General features: G+C 44.5%; 1 protein-coding gene across 2 annotated transcripts in view; it reads left to right on the top strand.

Moving 5' to 3' along the window:
• ANXA11 (annexin A11) overlaps positions 1-22,059 on the top strand; it is a 114,745-nt gene that overhangs the window by 81,726 nt on the left and 10,960 nt on the right. For both annotated transcript variants that reach the window (XM_086922430.1, XM_086922431.1), the window contains exons 6-11: positions 3,747-3,841; positions 5,194-5,307; positions 6,033-6,123; positions 8,290-8,369; positions 9,732-9,788; positions 14,518-14,611. In XM_086922430.1, coding sequence (XP_086778556.1) covers positions 3,747-3,841; positions 5,194-5,307; positions 6,033-6,123; positions 8,290-8,369; positions 9,732-9,788; positions 14,518-14,611 — 531 coding nt within the window. The remainder of the gene's footprint in view (positions 1-3,746; positions 3,842-5,193; positions 5,308-6,032; positions 6,124-8,289; positions 8,370-9,731; positions 9,789-14,517; positions 14,612-22,059) is intronic.

Genomic DNA, 22,059 nt, shown 5'->3' with positions numbered 1-22,059 from the left:
TAGGCAGGTGGCAGATATGCAAAATACTTCCTTGTCATGTGTAGCCCATATACCCCTTCTACCTATTCAGCAAGCAACACTTTGCATTCTGGGACTTGCAGTTTTGCAGTTCTCCTTCTACATAGGGACATCCAAGCCCCAACATGCAAAACTGTATTTGCGGTCGCGGAGTAAAAAATAAAATAAACCACAAGTCCCGGCATGGCTCGCACAGGAGATCAGTTTTGTGCAAAATTGGTATCAGGGGGAACAATACCTATTCTAGTGTTTAAAAGATAAAATGAAGAAAGATGCTGAATGAGCACCTCACCCTCTCATGGGCCAACCTTCCGGACATTTGCCCGTTTTTATGCAGTAATTCTAGATTTGTTGATTTAAATTAATGCCCCGAATGACGTGAAAGCCCAATGGGTCATACTTTTAAACACACACCCAGCAGATGCTCCGTTCGTGTCACATTTGAGCCCCGGAATGTCAACAGGTTGAAGTTGAAAAACAAAGTATGTTCTAATTGCGAGGGCGCAACGTATGACACCAGAGAGGCGACAAACTACAGCGTCAGACTCAGAAGCGAACAACACCCAACATGTTGGTCTTGCAGAATACATAAAGAAACGATTGGCTGCTCGGTCCCCTGCATTGTTGACGGCCAGTCCTCATTGTCACTTCCAGTCAGACGTCGGTCACCTCGTGTCGTGACTTCACTCCTAGGCTCTCCGGGTTTTCTTGTGGTAGAAGTAACAAGAAGCCCTTTCTTTTTTGGTGAAGCGTAGTGCCGCCTTTCTTTCAGAGCCCCACAAATAAAAGCATTTGCCCCCCTCCCCCGCCCATATATATAACAAGCTCGGAAGGGGGGCAGGGACCGCACGTACCTCACAGAGCACATCCGAAGCTTTGTTTGAAAGACAGCTCCAACCCGAGTCTGGAAACCGGGCGAAGGGCTCATCTCCGGGGACGCAGGGACGGCAGGAAACCCTACCCGGACAGAAGGAGCGCAGGAATCCTTTTCTGAAGCGCTCGGGTCCGGGAGAGAGGATTTGGCCTTGCTCCCTGCAGCACTCCTCCGGCGGTCGCTTTGGGGCCGCGGGCGGGGTACCTCTGCTCCTGGGCTCTCCTAGATGCAGCAGGGCTCCCTCGCATCACGGGAGCCCTGCAAACCGGCCGCCAGGCTTCTTCTTTCTTCCCCCCCGGGCTGCGGGGGCGGGCACTTCCGGCCAACCACTTCCGGGTCACTGCGGGCAGCGCAGCGGCCCTTCTCCTTAGGCAGGCAGGCGGGGGCTGATTTTATCGGGCAAATGCCGGGTGGGCACCGGTGGGCGAGGGGGGGCGTGGTCTAATGACGAAAATAAACCCAGGGGGCGGGAAAGGGGGGAGGAGAGACGCAGAAGTGCCGGCAATGCCGGAACAGACTCGGGGGCGTTCCAGGCTTTCGGCTGACGTCGCGTGACGTCGGCAAAAGCCAAAGAATGTCGGGAACGCCCCCGTGTCTGGTCCGGCATTGACGGACGCCTCTCTGTTCCAATGGCTAGCCTCCATTTATGGAGCTAGCCAATGAAGCAGAGGGGCGTGTTCCAGAGTCACTACTGCAATCAAGAGATTTCTCTGGAGGCGGAGCCTAACTGCTCCGTTCCCCAGCGAAACCTAAAAAGGAGAATAAATCTGTCACTAAGACATCCACAAGTTAAGTTTTATAAAAAAGCATAAGACATTCACTATTGCAGTTAAACTATGGGGGCTCATCAACGCGACTCAAGTAGGCACCTATACTATGTAAGTTAAAGGAATATGATTAAACTGACTTCATAGCACAGCGAAGAAGAGACCTATTGGGCCAAGACTACCTATTCACTCACAGAGCATGTTACCGGCTAGATTATAAATATGCATCAACATCATGGTGTCCATTGAAAACGAAATCCCTGCACAACTTTCCACTGTTTGTTCAGTAAATAACACAAACCCCGTAGAAAGTTTTAGTTGATATGAGTGTGAGATCAGACTTAATAAATGTGTGTCAATTTTGCATCACAAAAGTGATGCCAACTGGTGAAAAATGCTTGCTTTTGGATTAATTTCCCTTCTCAGAACTCCGCAGTGAACTTTCTGGGAGCCGCCAAACCTTGTTGTGCTCTGCCTTAAGCCATGCACTGCGTGTATTGGCTGCAGGGCCTAAGCTGTTGCCAGGCCCTGTGTCCAACTGGCTGCAAGGTGGCCAATCTACGTTGCACACTGCATTTTTTAAATTAATATTTAAAGAAGGCAGGAGTATTGCGTCACCTTACTGTGTCTGCGAGGAGTCCCACAGTAGTATTGCAGTAGTTCAGGGGGAAAAGTTGGGTAAATAATTTTTTCTAATTACTAGTAGGGTATGGTTCATGTGGACACTTGGTGAGCTCTCGCTGCCCCCTTCTGTGCCCTTTTTGGTTCAAATTTAGGCCCCTGGGAAAGTTCTGCAATGGCGGGTACAACATTTTGTTCAATGTTGCACGCAGCCAACAAGATTGTTTCAGTGTCACGGAGCAGGGACTGGTCCTGGGCTATTGATATGGCTAACAGGAGAAGTAGTTCCCCAGCGCTAGAAGGGCCATTTTTTATTTATTTATTTTATTTATTAATAATATTTTTGGTACTCCAAATGGCCCAAGAGCCCCTCTTTAAGCGCAAATTTCTCAAACGGCTGAATGGATTTGCACTAAATTACTAGAGCACACATTAGTAAAGTTTGAAATTTGGTGTTATCCGGTTTAGCCAAATTTCTTGTATCGGAGAGCAAAATTTCCTATATGAATTAACATTTCCGGACTTTGCACCACTGGATAGCTCAGTGCGAAACTCTCATGAAACATCCAAAGTAGATGAACTTTTTTTTGGGTGGGGGGTAGTTTTGTCAGTGGAGGCAGAGTTGTTAAGAAAAGAAAAAAAATGGCTTTCTATTGAAATTCTGACCTAACTAGAACTACACAGTTGCCACTTTGTTGTGGATAAACAACTCACATGGGTTCTATTATTATTGTTCTGCTTGGGTCTGGCACCAAAGAGCTTCTTCACGCTCTCTAAATTACTATGTTGTTGTTGACCTGAGAACACTTTTGTTCCCTCTGGTGTGAAAATAATGAATCCCTGGGGCGGTTTGTGAGCTACCGGGCGTACAAGAAGCTGCTGAGGTTGCTCCTATAAAACAAAATGAATCAGCACAGCAATTTCATAGTGCTTGGCAGAAAAAAGGTGGAATGTATGACAAGCGAAATCAAATCCATTCACTACAGTTTTAAACTAATAGCTGTGTTTGCTTGAATGTTTTCAAAAAACAGCAAAATCTTGTTCCATTTTCTAAGATTCTATTTTCATAAAATGTGCACTTGCAACACATTCAGCACAGCAGCACCTGATACCCTTCTGCACTGCAGGAAAAAGCCCCTCTAAGGTTTACATGCAAATAGCCAGAGGCAAGATGCAGTACTTCCCTTAATGGGGAGGGGGGGGGGGGGGTCGTTTACCGCCAGGAGGGCCTCCAACTGAACGTGTATATGTGGCTGAATGATGTGATGTGAGATTTGCACCCGAGATCAAATGGGAGAGGTTGGATGCATTTTTATGGGACAGCAAGACTTAGTCAATGCTGAATGGTGCAATATTGCCTGTTAAGCCACGAGTGGGGTGGCTTGTGAAGAATGGGGGTGGCTTGTGAAGAATGGTGTAGACTATGAATATTGATACCCAGATGTTTCCCTGCTTTCAATTCCCAGGAACGGATGAAAACGCCATTATTGAATGTCTTGGAAATCGCTCCAACAAGCAACGGCTGCAGATCGCTCTTGCCTTTAAAACAGCATACGGAAAGGTACATGTTGGGAGGGGAGTGGTGGCCCGCTTCCGGCAAGCGTATATCTGTGCACCCATTATACTTGTTTAGTATTTTTATGTCTGTGTATATATAGTTTGCACACATTGGATGTCAAACCAGTGTTTTGTAATGTGCATTCATTAGGTGTATATTGGATGTTCCTGAAAATTGAGAATTTAGCACAACAGGATCAGGATAAGTGTAACTCTAGTGCGGCATGCCTTTGAGTTTCTTATTTGATTTTTTAAAATATGTATTCATATTTGAAGTTATACAATCCAAATGCAGTGATAATAAAGCACTCCAGATATGACCTGTTATATTCGAACATCTGAAATGACTGCAATAGGTTGTCGCCCATTGTATACTTTTCAAATCTGCATGCTTTTAGATTAATAAAGGAAACTGTACAGCTTTGGTGCTGGGCCCCAAAAAACATATGGAAGCGATGCTGTAATGGGCAGACATTTAACATGAGAGCATGGGTGTCTATGGAGTCTTTTAATCCTAGTGAATGGATGGCTGCATTAGACTGCCTACACAGTGGTTGACGTGACCCTTTATTCTAAGCCTACAAAACCCCGCGGTGGGAAACTGAACCTTAGGGCAGTGCAGGACCTTAACTGTCTAAATGTCCTGTACATGTCTGCAGGAGTAGAGTGCCCGCCTCCTTTGAAGAAACATTGGTTGCAGCATGGCTAGACCCCAGTTGCAACACTGCACTTTCAATACCTATGCTTCTTCATCTGGTTCTATTTAGGCAGCGTTATTTAGGTCGGTGCTGGTAAGACTGACTTATTTTGTTTTTTCATTTTTCCCCCATGTGCTCTCATGCTGGAGTATGTTTTGCTAAGCATTTGTACGAGCTCTGATATGTGTTTTCTATGAGATCAAGCATTAGGTAATTTGCTTCTGTGTTTGACTTCATACATGATTAGCCCTTAACCAACACTAGATGATTTTTCATTAACACTGGAAAAGCACTAGTTCATTTATACTCCTAAGCAGCTTCAATCCCCTTTTTTAAAACATCCCTTTGCGCGTTTGGTTTCCCATTCAGACAACTGAGGTGTCATTGAAATGTGCAGCAAGAGGCAAATATGGTGCACGCATATTTGTGTTGCAAGTGTCTTGTGCCGTCACCCAATATCTTTTTCTCTGTCCCCTCAATTCCTCAATTTGGATGTTTTGCCATATATTAACTTTTTCTTGTATATCTTGGAATGTTCCCCATTTTAAACTGATCTGCTTGGTAAGCAGCTAGTGAAACCAAAAAATCTCTGGTGGGACAGGCACTGCCTTTAGTGAATTTGTCTATTGGTCATGCTTTTCATTCTTTTTCACTACAGGATCTGATTAAGGATTTGAAATCTGAGATCTCTGGCAACTTCGAGAAGGCAATCCTAGCGATGTTGAAGTCTCCTCCCATTTACGACGTTACTGAAATTAAAGAAGCCATGAAGGTGTGTTTTGGCAGTGCATTTCCCGTTTTTTCTATATCCTAATGGGAATTGATGCATTCGTGTTTTGAAAAAAATAAAAACAAAGGTGGGCTCAAAGCCTATTTGTGTGAACTTTGTGCATTTTATCAATTGCATTCTAGACTAATTCTGACTTTCAGCAGCAACCCTGACAGTTTGCTATTCAGAATCCAATTGCCTAAGCATGACTGGGTCTTCAGTTCATTTTCTTTGGTTCCATGCCCACTGATGCTGAAGTGATTGTTATCTTCATTGTCCAACCCTTATCCAGCTGGATTTTCTGCTTAAGCCATGTTGATCGCCCTTGTGTTTAACCACTTTCAGCTCAATCTCCACTAACCGCAGGCCAATCTCCCGTCTCGTCTGCAGTTTGTCAGTCATTGAAGGGGGCCCCTCAACTATCATAACTTTACTAGTCATTGAAGTATAACATGTTTGAAAATAATGTGATTAGAAGTTCATTACTAACAGTCAGTCGGGTAGTTAATCTGTTAAAGCACCATCGGCCTAAACCTTTATGGAACCTGTAGTTCATATGCTCAAACCTCAACCAAGTGCAATTCTAATAAAATTAGTATCCTCTCTGTTGCATGGAGGTAGTTCTGTTCATTGCTTTGAAGCAGAGGAGTTGATTATGAGCACTACTTAAAAGTGCTTACATATTTGGCGTGCTTATGCTGCGCTCACTGTCCATCTATCCTTTTCAGGGCGCCGGCACAGATGAAGCTTGCATCATTGAGATCCTCTCCTCTCGCAGCAACGGAGAAATTCATGAAATCAACAGACTCTTCAAACAAGGTGATCACCGCACCGACTGGGGGACCTAGTGCCTGCAACTGGCGCATGACTATGGGTGGTACTTCTAGTCTTAGACAGGGGGGAATGGGTTTTTTATGGTCTAATGCAGTCTTTAGTTTTCTGTAAGTGGACCAGATCACTCATTATGATATATCATCCTATAATTTTTATTGAAAGTTATGGAAGAATTGACAAGAAATGGTTGATTTAGGGGAAGGCAAGCTACCACTGTTGGACCTGTAGAGAAATGTCATGAACCGTAATTGCCATGATAAGCTTGATGCATGAAGGGCAGACATGACACTCATTTTTCGTTCCGGGTATAACAGAGCTATTGACTTGTTCAACAAGCCCCCCCCCCCCCCCCCCCGCCCTCTCTCCCAACCACCTTCTTCCTTCCGAAAACGTATCAAGTACTGGTGGTAATCTGTGCCTAATTTGTAAAACAATAAGTGGAGTGCCTGTTTTGCTTGGATATCTACGGCTGGATTTGAAAATATCGAAGGTGCCGAAAAAAAAGTGTTTATTGGTTCTAACTCGCACCTCTTATCTACCACTAACACTCCCAGGCCCCTTATCTCACTCTTTCAGGTTCTTCTTCACCCCTGCTTTTCCCATTTGTCACTATTTTTCTGTCTTTCTCTTTCTCCACCTTTTTACCCATTTATATTTTTCTCCCTTGTTCTGGGTCAAAGTCGGAAGAGGAAAAATAAGTGCTGGTCCCCAAAAAGGAGTACCCATGGGCCGTTCTTTCAACAAAAGGCTCATACTAAGCCCTGGTGATAGTGCATGAGCGCATGCATACTTGAATGCTTGGCTAGGAAGCTTGGTTGTGGCAGGGTGATATATTTGACTAGCTAGTCCGCATTATCGACCTTCTCGAGAGAGATTTATGAACATTTGTCAAAGATGTTTGCTTGGGAAGGCGAATCATGTCGTCAATTGGCTTCAAGATAGCTACATGCTGTGCAGTAGGCAGCAGGTTGTTGTCTTCTGTTGCCAGCAGACTCTGGTCTACTCCTTTCTTTTGCTGAGAATTCCCTCGAAACTGGACTAATATAAATATTATTGTACATGATAAATGCTTGTATTGAGCCTGCCTCTTTCAAAATTCATTCTACAATGGAATGCCTCTCGCAGGCAGAAGCAACAGGGCTGGAGGAAGAAACAGACATGTTGCCCAGGTTTATATTTATTTAGCAATAAATAGTTTATTTAAAATATAGTGACTCGTTTAAAGTTCTGTTGATCATAGGGAAGCTTATAGAGGCTGGATGTAATGCTTGCAGTGATTTTGAGAGCAGCGGGCTTGTTCAAAAGCCGCAGTCATCGTTCCAGTACAACTAGGCACTTTTGCATAAAGAGCAAAGAAGCAAGTGAGCCAAGTGTGGCCCTGTAAGGTTTCTAGCTGATGGCCATGAACATCAAACAAACGAGCATTTCCGATAAGTGCGCTCAAATCTGTCTTCCTGCCAATCATAGCTATGAAAACCACCATGTTATAGGAGACTTTCAAACACTGATAAATCCTACGGGTGGCGGTACAACATGTGTAGATTTGTCTCCATGTAACACCACCAGAGTACAGCAAGAGACCTCCAATCACGAATGACTACTGCTACTGCCTGGTCCCAATGACCTAGCCAATGGTCCTAGCAGCTTTACATTCTAAGTGGCATTGTGAATTTCTAAGCCACAGCACATCCCAACCCTTACAGAAGCAAGTACTGTGTAATAAAATAAAAACACCATTCTACAAGTTCACTAATCCGACAAACGGTCAAGAATTTTTCCTCAGTGGCTTTAGGTTTTCTGCAGCCACACATTACACTATTTTCCCAATATGGCAGGTTTACAGAGAAGCTACCCAATGACCTGCAGCCACCAGTAACTTTGCCACCGTTTGTCCTTCCAGACCTGACCTTATGTTTAGGGACGTGTCTGTGAGTAAATCAGAAGGCCAAATCGGGGGCTAAAAGGAGTTTGCTCCCAAGTATGGGTTTTGAGTTTTGCCAGACCTACTTTCGTTTTACTTGCGTTCTTTTACCTGTTGCTTTGTCATACAGCATTTGTAGCAGCATGTTTTCTTTTTTGCAACTCTCGAGCATCTTGCAGTTGGTGTAGGACAGCTGTGTAACTAAAGTGTGGTGTTTGTCTGACTTGCAGAATATAAGAAGACTCTTGAACAGTCCATCAAAAGCGAAACCTCGGGACACTTCCAGCGGCTTCTCATCTCACTCGCTCAGGTACGTAGTGAGAGGCATGTGGATATTGGATTGTCTGTTAACCTGTGGTGAAATGTGCAACATCTATTAGTACTGATGTGGAACACTTGAAGCCTAACTTCCTTAACATCAGAAGGACCTCTAGAGGGTTCGGATACTGCTACTGTTTTTAAAAACACCGCCTGGGCATGATCGCTTGATAGAAGAGTACTGGGTGACGCAACCTCAAAGGATTTTAGGGTGCGCAGGAAACTTTAACTGGAAAACCCTAAGTTGTGCTTCCAGTGTATAAGTTATTGACTTAGTCATGTCTGCTGTATTGTCCTGTTTCAGAGTTCGACTCCGGAGTATTACATGCACTGTTCAAACCCAGATATCCAGAAAAATTAAATTCGAGATAGTCCACTGGAGATGGTCTGCACTAGAAATCCTGGTGCAAATAAGTAAGGACTTAAATCTGCACAGTTTGATAGTGGTGATGTGAAGGACACATTTGGATGAATCAGAAGAAGAAAACTAGTGAAGGGGATTTTGTCATTTAAAAAAATATAATTCATTTGCAGTTACAAGATGCACTTTAATGGCGAGACTGATGAAAAGGCAGACAGCCCAAGAATAAACTAAAATCAAAATACCTCTGTGATCAGGTCCATTTTCGAAAATTCAAAAGAAGCTTTTCCATGCAAAGATAATCCTCTGTTACGGGCAGTACAGTCCATTTTGCATTTTTTCCAATTTGTATTTTTCGCCTGACCAATTTTCTATGGCCGTTTTGCAGTAGATAATTGAGGCTAGTCTTCTGGTTGGAATTAGTTTCTTCTCCATAAAGAAACATTCTGGACGAATTGATGACCGCAAATTAGTTAATGAAGGCCTCGTACAAATGTGGAAAAGTAATTGTCATCTTATAGGGAAGAGGCAAAGTCGGCAGCACCATGGACACACACGCACCACGTGACTATCTTTGTAACCTCATCTGTATCATAAAGGCAGGCCTCCCCTCTGCTCAAACCTTTCACTAGAAGTCGCTCTAGTAAAAATAATGCAACAAGTTAATTGCGTTAACGCCTGCAATACAGTTGTAAAAAGGAAATCTACCATGTGCTGATTTTCGAATCCTTCTGTCCTTAAAAAAAAAAAAAAACCTCTCTCTGGTTTTCTAAACACTGTTGTATTTTGTAAGAGGAGTGCATTAGTACCAAGTACTATCTGGAGATTTGCAGCTTTGTACATTTTTTCATTTCCACTAATTACATAGGCTGAAAAGCTGCAACTTGTTACTTCAGTGGTTTGTCTGTGTGGGTGTGTTATTTCGTTCGTATTGTTGGGTAGATGCAGTTGAAAATGAATGTTTGTAATTTGTTATATTTATATTTCTTTTAGGGCAACCGTGATGAAAGCACAACCGTTGATATGTCATTGGTGAAACAAGATGTCCAGGTTAGTGCGACCAGACTGTAGTTGCGGATGTGTCTATGGAAGTTATAGATGAGTATTAACACTATCTTAATTAAACCGTGTTAATGATTGACCGCCCCTAAACCACCTCGGGATACTATGTTCAAAAGATGGTTGCTGACAGTGGGTCCGCTGCTATAACGTTCTGTGATGCCCTAGGCCTTTTTGGATTGTTTGCTACATTTTATGGGCATGACTGAATTTATTAGATGAGTAAAATGTAAGCAATCAGGAGTTACTTTGATGGTTTTTTTCCATTTTCATCGTCCTCTTCTCTGACCTGCTCCACAGTAAATCCATTATGTAGTCCTCCATGAACTAATGGTCTGAATCTGTTGTCTCTTGCGACCTTGACTCCAATAAGCCCGCTTGGACCCTGTGTCCTCGACTAGTATAAGACACACATTGAAGCTTTCTAGTCCTAAGATCATATTCTGTTTTCCTAAAGCTCACATTGGTTCCGAGACGACAACAACCAGGGAATTATTTTTCTGGTTTACCACCAAAGACTAATTTATCCTATCCTAATGAAGCTGCACACAATCTGAGTTTTCTCAGGGCTCTAAAGTACAGCTGGAACAAATGACTACCATTAGGATGTCTGATCATTAGTTATTTGCTTGAAGCCTTGTCTTGCTGAACTCCATATTTGCTCCCACATCACCTCTGGCATCTTTGGAACTTCGAAATCTAGTCTCCAGTCTGTTTGGAACGTGCAACACTAGGACTGCAGTAGTTAAAAGCACTTTCTGTCCTTGCTCTCTACTCAGTCATAACACACTACTCATCTCCCCGGGTAGCTTAGACCATGCTCCAACCATGCATGGCAGGAAAAAGCTTATGGAAACGGGGTTTAGATTTTTGGTTGTACATAAGTGTGCGACAGTGCCTGGGTATAAATAAGATACACTCAAGGGAAGTACGAACACATTTAAAGGATTAGAATTTTTTCATGCTTTGCAGTCCTGCCCAGCTTCCAGGCTTCCCAACTATTAGAGAAGAAAGCAGGCCTATTTCTCTGAACTTTTATAGAAGGAGTAGGTGGGCAGAGGGGTTGGGCTGTTCGTGTGAATATCTGTACTCCACAATTTCTATTGCTCTGAAGCACCTGGTGGAATATATATTTATAATCACCTCAATTGTTTAAAATGGCAGTAGCTTTATGATTTCTGGTAATGTCTGTGTTTTTTGTATTGCATTTCATCTATGAATGTTTTTTCATTGCTTTTCTCGATGTTCGGAAAAGTTGTGGGTTAAACGGTGTGGAATGTTGGTTACAAACACACTTATTGTGAAAGCTCCCTGATCGAGGAAAAGATAATTGCTTCTCTCGGCAGCATGGAAGATGTTCCCTCATTTTCCGGAATACCGGATGAGTTCAGCAGCAGAGGGTGATTGAGTGGAAAGGGCAGGTTACAACCAGCCACTCTGAGCAGGAAAGAACTCTTCATACCAAGCCGGTCTGACTTGTTTTTCCTGTACATATTTGCATCGTTGGTACTCCTTTTCTCAAACTGGCATCGGAATTTCTCACACCGGAGTAAAAAAAATGTTTGCCTTTAAGCAGCATGCCCAGACAATACGAATCGCTTTGACTTTTGGATCTAGATGTATATATTTTTTGATTTGTGGAGGGGGCCAGATGCAAAATATTGTTTGTTGTGGAATCCAAGGCATACCCATCCTGTTTGTCTCCTTTGAGACAAATGCACATAAAGTTTAGAAGTTGTGGTTGCAGTAGCTTTAATTTTATAACCTCAAATGCCCTACCCCAACTGGTACATTCACTGCAACTGTGAGCATCAGAGGTCTCTCTGAAAAGTTCAGTTTTGTAAAGAAAGACAAAGACCGAAAGGTGGAGGGAGTAGTTTTGTAGTGAAGTTGAGCGAGAGTTGAGGGACAGAGAAAGCAATTAAACTGCTTCTGTGTCAAGTCTGCCAATCCATACAAGCTGGTTGTATCTATAATCCTTGCTCTTAAATCACCCATTTGTTTCCAAACCAGAAGTGTTAGTGTGTCTCCACATGCTTATTCAGAATATGGGCTATAATGTAACCTTGTTCCTCACAGGGGAATTTGATCGTAGTAGTACAGGGAGAGTCAACGATGGACTATTGCATGCACGGCAATGCTGTACTAATTGTCGAATTTCCACTTTGTAATTACCAAATACCAATAGCAAAGATGCCAGGATCATGTTTTGGCAGGAAAGTACTTCACTTGCATATGCTTTAGTCTCTTCACATCCTTTGGGGGTCACCTCACTGCTTAAGATTGGCTATGTGGTGACTCGAGCAATCTTTAACTCGGGTAAGGTAGCCAGTTTGACCCCTTTCTTCCTAAAGTGGGGAAGGAATGCCTGCTCCATGAGGGCAACATGAAAGACCTCTCAGCAGTCGCAAATGTTAGCATTCATCGAAATTTCAGATGTCAGAATCTTCTTCCTCCAGAGGCATGTTTTTCCTTCCTGGCAGAGGTTATGGATGTATTTCAGCTGAGTATCTTTCAGTATAGTCTGGTAACCCATCATGTAGACTTGCTAGCTGGATCAATAGCACGTGGAGCTTCCATCCAGAGGCAAGCCTGTCTTCCTTTTTATTGTGAGTACTACCTCTGTAGGGCAGGGACAAACAGATTGTCACCCCATTTGGTTTTCCAGTTACTGTGGATGTTTTATAGCCAGGGGTTCTGTTACAGTACAGGATTATCTCGTATTTTCTACTTTAGTCCTTTGGATGGTCTCAAAGCTGATGAAGTCTGTTATGTGCCTTCGGTCACTTCTTTCTCCCGAATATTAGATTCTCCTTCTTGTGTTTCTGGCTGATTCAAAGAGACTTTTTTTTCCCTGAGAATAAGAATTCTTTTCTTTATCTTGTAATCCTGTCCCCTAGCTTCTGAGAAGCTTTGGTTTGCTTTATTACCACCAGCCCCACTTTTGTCGGTTGGCTCAAGTTTTTTAGTTTGAACTAGTCCATATTCTTCCTAGCAGGGACTGAAGTTGTTTCTCCTTTCCTTTGAGGACTGCATATTGAATGCAATGATTGTCACCCTGATGTTTCAATGTGGGCTTCCATATACTTTGCTGGTAATTCCCACTCTTGACAACTTGCTTTGAAGTTGAAGAGTTGTAGTTGTCCTTTTCAATTCTTCAGCTTTCCTTCATTTCTTGTGTTTGGTTTTCGTGCTTTGTTACACCTCTAGACCCACATGTTCATCTTTGCAAGAGCTCTTTCTGAGGCTTCCCCTTTCGATTTGTGTTAGTATTTAGTCTGCATGCCTACTGTTGCATGTTGTTTTTTTCCTGTTACACTTCTGCTCAAGGACAGAAGGTGTCTTTTTTTTCTCTTCTCTTTCAGGCTAGACTGATCTCACTGTGAATATTTCACTTCTTTGCTGCGAGGGTCATGTGACTATTCCTTAGTACTTTTCCCACTAATATAGGTTAGATTTACACATGTTTACCCGATGTACATTTTGGCCCACTGGTTCTATGGTGCAGTATTCTTGTGGTCCTTTCATTTTGTGATGCCTTGTTGAACAGCATAAGCTACTTGTATCCTTTTTTTTTATTCATGGTCCTCACCCATCTTTGCATCACTGTATTATGTTTGTTTATAGTTCCTCTAAGCTTTCAGTTGGCCACCTGGATTTCTAAGGATTTTTCACATATTTTAGGAATGGAAGCTGCTTAGTCCTATTGGTATAATCTCTGAGATAGTCTCTGGAATCGCGCAGATGTCTTTATCTTGACATGGCTTTTCTATAGTTTTTCTAGTTGCAATCCTGCTTAGCGGTGTCTCATGAGTACTGAATGAAAAAGCGTTGCTGTTTGTCCCTCTTATAGTGTAAATTTTGGTTTGACCAATGGGGTTTGGTCTTACCTGCCAGATTTGGATAATTATATGCCGCCCCACGAGTCCTTAAGAATAGTTACTATAGGAGTATGAACTTAGTTACTACTAGTTGTTACTGTACTTGTTTTAATTAGCAGCCCCCTCATTCCTACCTATGACCAACTCACTTTTGGGGGTAGGGTCTAGGCATAACTGAGCCATTTTTACACCCCAAACTTCAAGTTTCACCCTATTTTATGCTGGACAAAAGGCTTTCTGATGTGTTCGGACTTCCTGCAGAGCCATCTCTTGTGTCTGGAGGTGGTACTTTGTGCACTACCAGTAACTGTTGTCACTATGGTGAGGAACGTGTTCTGTGTTGGTAACCTAACCCCCACAAAGTGAGGTCCAGAGCAAGTGTGATGAGAGTTTGCCACATTGGGTATCACTTTGAATTGTGATAACTGCTTGGGGATGCAGAAGGGGGGGGGGGACACTGAAATTTGGCTCCATATGTTGGTCTTCTACCAGTTTTCCTGTGCATAACTTATAAGAGTTCAAAAGTCTGATGTCCTTCAGAGTAGCGTATGGTCCCACTCAGTAAACAAAAGCTAGAGGGTTCAGAAAAATGTCTCTTTGCTAGACTTGCTTTGAACCCTACCATACCACATGCTAAAGGAATTGGTTATAAGTAGTTGAGCTTGGAATATAACGGATCCTTTTGTGTGTTGATGGTGTTCGGTCGTTGGGGTGGTAGCTGCTTTAAGAATAAATGTCCTTACATTTCTCTCCTTGGCCGCTCTCATTCCTTGTAGAGTATGCAGCATTTATCCTTCCTCTCCATCACATTTCTTCGATTATTTTTTATGTTTATTTAGCAACTGTATGCAGCAGGAGAGAACCGCCTTGGGACAGATGAATCAAAGTTTAATGCGATCTTGTGTGCCCGAAGCAGGACCCATCTCAGAGCAGGTGAGCGAAATATGAATCTTCCATATGTGTGGATGTTAGCAGATTCCACATTTTTATATGCCTCTGGCAAAAACCTTCTAAAACTGGGCCACCATGGCTGCGTGACCACTGGGCATTTGACCAGAAATGGGTCCAGTGGCACAGACAGGCAGAGTGTTTACTGCCTGTTGGGTGCAGATGTATAAGGAGCGGATCTTCTGATTCCTATTGCAGTCGAAGCCCTCCTTTTTTTTTTTTTTTTTTTTTTTTTTTTTTTTTTTTTATATATATATATTTTTTTTATTAGTTGCTGCACCACACAAAGGAAAGCAAAATGTTCATGTAGTTGCAATAAATGTAAGAAATGACACACCCTTTGCCTCGTGCTTCTGATTTAGCTGGTGACGTAGATTTAGGAATCTCCCGCTTGCCGAGGACTTATTTAGATTTGGGAAACTATGTGAGAGGCCATTGATTGTGTAACCAAGCAGCAGACCTGCCCATCATGGATAAGACTTTAGGTCCCTGCTTCCTTCACTTCATCGCAAATGCCAATGAGGCCTCTTGGTTTTCCTTAGCAGGTTCGAGAGGCAGATGCAACCACAGGGCTGTCTTGACCTGCACATTTAGGTGGGGATTGCTGTTTCAGTTCTAAATCTCAATTTAGGATTTATAGTTTAAAGATGTTATGGTGAGAAATGCCCCCTCAGTGGAACCCCATCCTGGAATATTTTCACATGCTGGCTTAGTTCCACCTCAAGAGTCTGCTCTTTCTACACTGGACTACTTAGTTCTTGTTCCACCTTTGACTATTGCAGTACAGGTTCCATAGTTACAATACTCAAACTTGTCACATCCTTGTTAGATCTTCCTGCTCGCCACTAGAGGCAGGTACCGTAGCATTTAATCTGCTAAATAAATGCATTAATAAATCCTATGTTCGAGGCATGTGGGCTGCTGAATTCATATCTGTGCATAGATCGCCGCCTAGTGTTGGGTTCGGATGATTGCACATTGTTGTCCTGGAAGAGTCTTTGAAGTATCACGAGATAGGTGGCTCCTCCTCTGGACTACAGTGCGCATGGGCATCCTCTCCATCCTCAGATTGTTTTTTTTCCGCCATTGAGTTTGGATGTACTTTCGTTACTCTGAGTTCGGAAATAGATTTATAACTTTCTAAAGGCCAAAAGGCCTTCGGGGCGTCTGTATTGTATCTTCGATCGGTACCAACAACTTATTCCTGTTCTTTCTACTCAGGACGTCGAATCGGGCCGCGTGGCCTTCTCGACACCAGGGCCAATCGTCGATGGAATGAAGTCCTTTCAAGCGATGCCCCAACTGTAACTCTAAATACCCACACATTGATAAACACCCAGTCTGTAGTAAGTATTTATCTCTGCTTAGCTTGTGCTCAATTTCGGTCAAAAAAGACTCTTCGGGTTCGACGTGCGGCGAGGCAGATGATGCAGAGGTCAGCGCCTGAGCCAGGGAACATCTTTGAAGACGACAAAAAGGTTGTTGAGACTGAAGACTCGGATCAGCAGTCGGAGCAGGGGTCTGAACACGACTCAAACTACTACGTCGATGACTAGGAAGACATAATCGAGGTAGGGGACGACGAACCAGGCATAGGAGCCGTCGAGGATGACTCCGGCGAGGACACTGGGCCGACCGTGAGTACGTAGCCCAATATATTCGCAAGTTCAGATCCAGAGGCTCAGGTAGAGGCCTCGCCGGAAGGCCTTAGCCAAGATCAGAACGCCAATTCTATAGCCCCGCGGTTAAGCCCGGCTAAGAATATAATACAAGAGCCATCGGTGCGACATTACCAAACTTTGGAAAAATCGAAACCGAAACTGATCGACATCCCATTCTTTGGACCGAAAATGGCGGATCCGTCGAAGCCGACCAAACAAACAGGTCGTCGACCCGTCTAGGTCGCATGCAAAGGTTGTCGAGGCCAGAGCCACTACTCCCATGTCCGCGATTAAGCTGAAGGCCGTCGCACCGACTACATAGACGTCGACACCTAGCAACACACAGAAAGGACTCGAACGGACAACGGTTGTCGATCCCAAAATACGCGTCGATCAACCGAGGCAAGTGCACACAGACATTCAAGCCAAAATCAAGACTCGAGCCGAAGGCTCCGTTGAACCGAGGGAACAAAACATCGCTCCGAAGCAGCAAGCTCCGAAGTCGACACCGGGCCAGAGGATGGTTATCGAACAACCAAAAACAGTCTGATCGATAACCACGGCTCCGAAAATTATTATACAGTCTACTAAGACGGTCCAACAACCAAAATCTCTCGGACCGATAAAATTCGGACTTCCTCCGCACGTCAAACCAAGGATGGTCGAACAGGATAGCGGATTCGAACCGACCCAGCCAAAAAGGCCAAGATTGGGGGAAAGAGCTAAAGTACCTGAGGAACAGGATCCTTCAGCTGAAGAACAGTCCAAACTGTACGTTGACCCAGATACTGGGAAGGCTACCCTATTAAAAAGGAAAGTCAGACCTGAAACTAACGTTGAGTCCTACAAAATACCTCTAAAAAGAAAGAGACACTTCAACATCTCCAGTTCTTTTTGAGACTATCACACCATATGTGCAAGAAACCTATATGTACTCGCCTACACGCACAGATGACTATGGGGAGTATGAGGACTATGACCAGTACAATTATCAGACGGATAATGACCAGGACATATAAACTCTGCCATGGACTGACCCTGGAGACTCTCAGACAATTCCTGACAATACTGCATACCCTGTAAAAACATCGCCTACAGAGGACACAGCTGCCTTCAACGCACTAATAGAAAGGGCAGCATATAATCACCATGTGGAGATGCACGCAGATCCCATTGATGAAGACTTCCTCTTTGACACTTCAGCACCTCTGAGAAAAACGTCAAAACACTGCCAATGCTAAAAGGGGTGCTTAAACATGCAGGGGACATATTTAAAGACACAACCAGGGCATGGGTCATTAACCCTAGGATAGAGAGAAAATACAGGCCAGCCCGGTTGACCCTACATACATTAAGGGCCAACTGCCTTTGGACTCTTTAGTCTTCTCCAATGCATGTAAACGTGCTAATTCTCAGACCTCTGGCGAAGCTCCACCTCCAGACAAAGAGTCCAAAATTCTGGAGGCCTCTGGCGAAAGGGTGGCTGCTCAAGCAGCTAACATACGGCGAATTGCAAACACGCAAGCCCTGTTAGCCAGGTATGACAGGGTGCACTATGACACACTGGAGCAGATCTTATAACATCTACCAGACCTTTATAAGGAACAGGCGGAGGTAAAGCTCATATCTAACGCATCAATCAAATGTGCCTTAGATGCAGCAGACACAGCAGCCAGGGCTATCCACACCAGTGTCATGCTCAGACAACATGCGTGGCTACGCATCTCTGGGTTTAAAAATTAAGTTCAAACCACTACTTAACCTGTAAACCCTGACTATCTATTTGGTCCTGATGTAGACACAATACTGGACGAAATGAAGAAGGACACTGAGACAGCCAAGTCTATGGGTGCCTTGCAGTCTCAGCAATATAGAGGCGGTTCCTTTCGTCGCTCCGGCAACAGAGGAGCTGCTAGAGGAGCCTCAACACAGCAAACCGCTTACATTAAAAGCAACACGCAAAGCACCTACAACAAGAACAGTAGAGGTGGATACCGTGGCAATAACACCAAGGGTAGAGGACGAGGAAATAACCGCTCCAGATCCTCCACCAACACCAAACAGTGACTTCTTGTCACTGCCCCCAGACCATATAACACCGTTCGGGGGAAGATTACAGTAGTTCCTGCCAGTCTGGGAAACCATAACTACAGACAGGTGGGTGAGGCAAATTATACAGCATGGCTATTGCCTAGAGTTAACCTCCACACCGCCCAACATACCCCCAAGACAACGTCCTATGTCCGCAGACCACCTACACTTATTGCAGCAGGAAGTAATCAGCTTGCTATAAAAGGGGGCCATAGAACTAGTACCCTTAGAACATCAGGGTACAGGGATGTACTCTCTGTACTTTCTAATCTCCAAAAAGGACGGGTCTCTCCGACCAATTTTGGACCTCAGGCCCCTAAACCAATAAATCTTATCCGAGCATTTCCACATGATCACTCTGCAGCAGGTGTTGCCACTGTTGCGTCAAGGAGACTTCTTCGCAACACTAGACCTCAAAGACGCGTATTTCCATATACCTATACACCCGACACACAGGAAATATCTCAGGTTCACAATTCTAAACCAGCACTACCAATTCAAGGTCCTCCCCTTTGGGGTAACAGCCCCAAGGGTGTTCACCAAGTGCCTAGCTACAGTAGCTGCACACCTCAGAAGACCGCATATCCATGTCTATCCATATCTGGACGACTAGCTAATACAAGCACAGTCAGCCCAGCAATGAGCCAGCCACATGTCGCGCACTATTCACCTCCTGCACAATCTAGGTTTCTCGCTGAACTACATCCAATCCCATCTCCAGCCTGCCCATGTGCAGCAGTATCTGGGAGCAACAATAGACACTCTGGCAGCAAAATCACAACCAAATCCTGCCAGAATAAACAGTATTCAAACGCTCCTACAGAAGTTCAGGCCACAACACTCGCTCCCAGCCCGAGTGTTTATGCAACTGATAGGCATGATGGCCTCGTGCATCTTCTTAGTCCCTCATGCAAGACTTCACATGCGTCCGCTGCAGGAGTGCCTAGCACAGCAGTGGAACCAGGCTCAGGGACAATTAAACGACCTAGTGTTAGTGACCAGTCGTGCATACAACTCTCTGCATTGGTGAAGACCACAAAACCTTTGCAAGGGACGACTGTTCCAGGAGCCTGTACCGCAAATTGTGCTAACAACGGACGCATCCCTGATAGGGTGGGGAGCCCATGTCCTCCACCACACAGTACAGGGCCTATGGACCACGCAGCAGAAGAAACTGCACATCAACCTGCTAGAGCTGATGGCAATTTTTATGGTAATCAAAGCTTTCAAAGTACATCTCTGCAACAAGACCGTGTTGATACGGACGGACAACATGACTGCGATGTACTACCTACAAAAACAGGGAGGAACACACTCCACAGCTGTCGCATCTGGCACAAAGAGTGTGGAAGTGGGCCATCCAGAGAAACATTTTTCTCATGGCGGAACACCTCCCAGGCAAGGACAATCGGATAGCGGATCTGCTCAGCAGACACAGCCAGCAAGTGCACGAGTGGGAGATTCACCCCTCAGTGCTTCAACCATACTTCCAACAGTGGAGACAGTCAGAAATAGACCTGTTCGCCACAAAAGAAAACGCAAAATGATGGTACTTTGCCGCAAGGTTCCCACACCCGCAGTCTCAGGGCAATGCGATATGGATTAACTGGTCAGGCAAATTTGCCTACGCTTTTCCACCAACACTGTTGATACCGCTGGTGGCACGCAAATTGCGGCAGCACTCCAAGACGCTAATCCTAGTTGCTCCCACATGGGCGAGGCAACCGTGGTACACCACGTTCCTAGAACTTTCCGTGGTGCCTCATCAAAGACTACTGCTAACACCCAGCCTCTTAACGCTGAGCCATGGAGACATTCAGCCCCCAGATCCGCAGCAGCTGAACCTTGCAATCTGGCTCCTGAGGTCCTAGAGTTCGGCTACCTCAACTTACCTCCTGACTGCATGAATATTATCAGGGAGGCAAGAAAGCCTACAACAAGAGCTTGCTATGCGTCAAAGTGGAAACGCTTTGTCATTTATTGTAATAACATAAACCCACTAGACGCGTCCATTCAAAATATCATATGCTATCTTTTGCACCTACACCGCTGCAACCTAGCCTATACGTCCATACGGATACAATTAGCAGCCGTAGCTGCTTACCTTCAAAACAGACAGCACCTTTCACTATTCAGAGTGCCTGCAATTAAGGCATTCATGGAGGGCCTCAAACGAGTGATTCACCCCATCAGCCCCCCCCAGACACCCACCTTCACCTATCTGGAACCTAAACGTTGTTTTAACCAGACTAATGGGACCCCCTTTTGAGCCATTACACTCCTGTGAAATACAATTTTTAACATGGAAGGTGGCTTTTCTTGTAGCCATTACTTCGCTTAGAAGAGTTAGCGAGCTGCAAGCCCTAACTATTTAAGAGCCATTCATTCAAATTCACGCAAATAGGGTCGTGCTTCGGACAAACCCTAAATACATGCCCAAAGTGCATGAATCAATCAAACATCAATCAAACAATAGAACTGCCAGTGTTCTTCCCAAATCCAGTCAGTACCTGAAAGAGCCCTGCACACACTGGCTGTTAAGAGAGCTCTCCTATATTACATAGACAGGACAAAAGATTTCAGGAAGACGAAACAGTTGTTCGTTGCCTTTTCACAACAGCACAAAGGTAACCCTATTTCAAAAAATGGTTTAGCTAGATGGATAGTTAAATGCATCCAAATATGTTACATTAAAGCTAAACGTACTTTAACAGTGCCCCCAAGAGCGCATTCCACACACAAAACTGGAGAATCCATGGCTTTCCTAGGGAACATTCCTCTAGAGGAATTATGTAGAGCAGCCACATGGACAACCATACATCCATTTACCAAACACTACTGCGTAGATGTACACTCCAAGCAGCTGTAGGACAGGCTGTTCTCAAAACTCTTTTTCAGACTGCTGCAGCTGGCACAGGTAGCCACCGCTAAGGGAGACACTGCTATACATTCTATACACCGATATGAATTCAGCAGCCCACATGCCTCGAACGGAATATGCTACTTACCAGTATGCATCTGTTCTTGGCATGTAGGGCTGCTGACATTCATATCGCCCACCCTCCTCCCCGGTGCCTGTCGCAGCTGTAGCATTCTTTCTTACTCTTACTTTCTTGCATGGACATCTCTTACTGTATCACACTCCATCTCTACCAAAATGGCGAAAAACAATCTGAGGATGGAGAGGATGCCCATGCGCACTGTAGTCCAGAGGAGGAGCCACCTATCTCGTGATACTTCGAAGACTCTTCCAGGACAACAATGTGCAATCATCCGGACCCAACACTGAGCGGCGATCTATGCACAGATATGAATGTCAGCCGCCCTACATGCCAAGAACAGATGCATACTGGTAAGTAGCATATTCCATTTCTAAAGTGCAAACTAATCACCCCTAAGGATCTCGAGGCTCTGCTGGCTATCAGGGGATTAAGTGAGCTATTGCCCAGAGTCTCATGATGTGGAGCTGAGCTGCCGCCGCGGATTGAACCGTGAGACGCGAGCCGGAGTTAGCCACTCTGGCTGCTGCGCTATACCTCCCCCACTCCCAGAACAGACATGCAGTCATACAAAAGACAGTTGGCATGTGCAGGAAAGACATTGAGGAACTGGTTATCAAACTCTTTAGGAACAGAAGTCGCACCGCGGGCAACAAATTGTTGTGCTCCTTATGGAACAGTC

This window comes from Lissotriton vulgaris, chromosome 5, assembly GCF_964263255.1.
Source record: "Lissotriton vulgaris chromosome 5, aLisVul1.2, whole genome shotgun sequence".
NCBI classification, from domain to species: domain Eukaryota; kingdom Metazoa; phylum Chordata; class Amphibia; order Caudata; family Salamandridae; genus Lissotriton; species Lissotriton vulgaris.
This window is presented reverse-complemented; position numbering and strand designations above follow the sequence as displayed.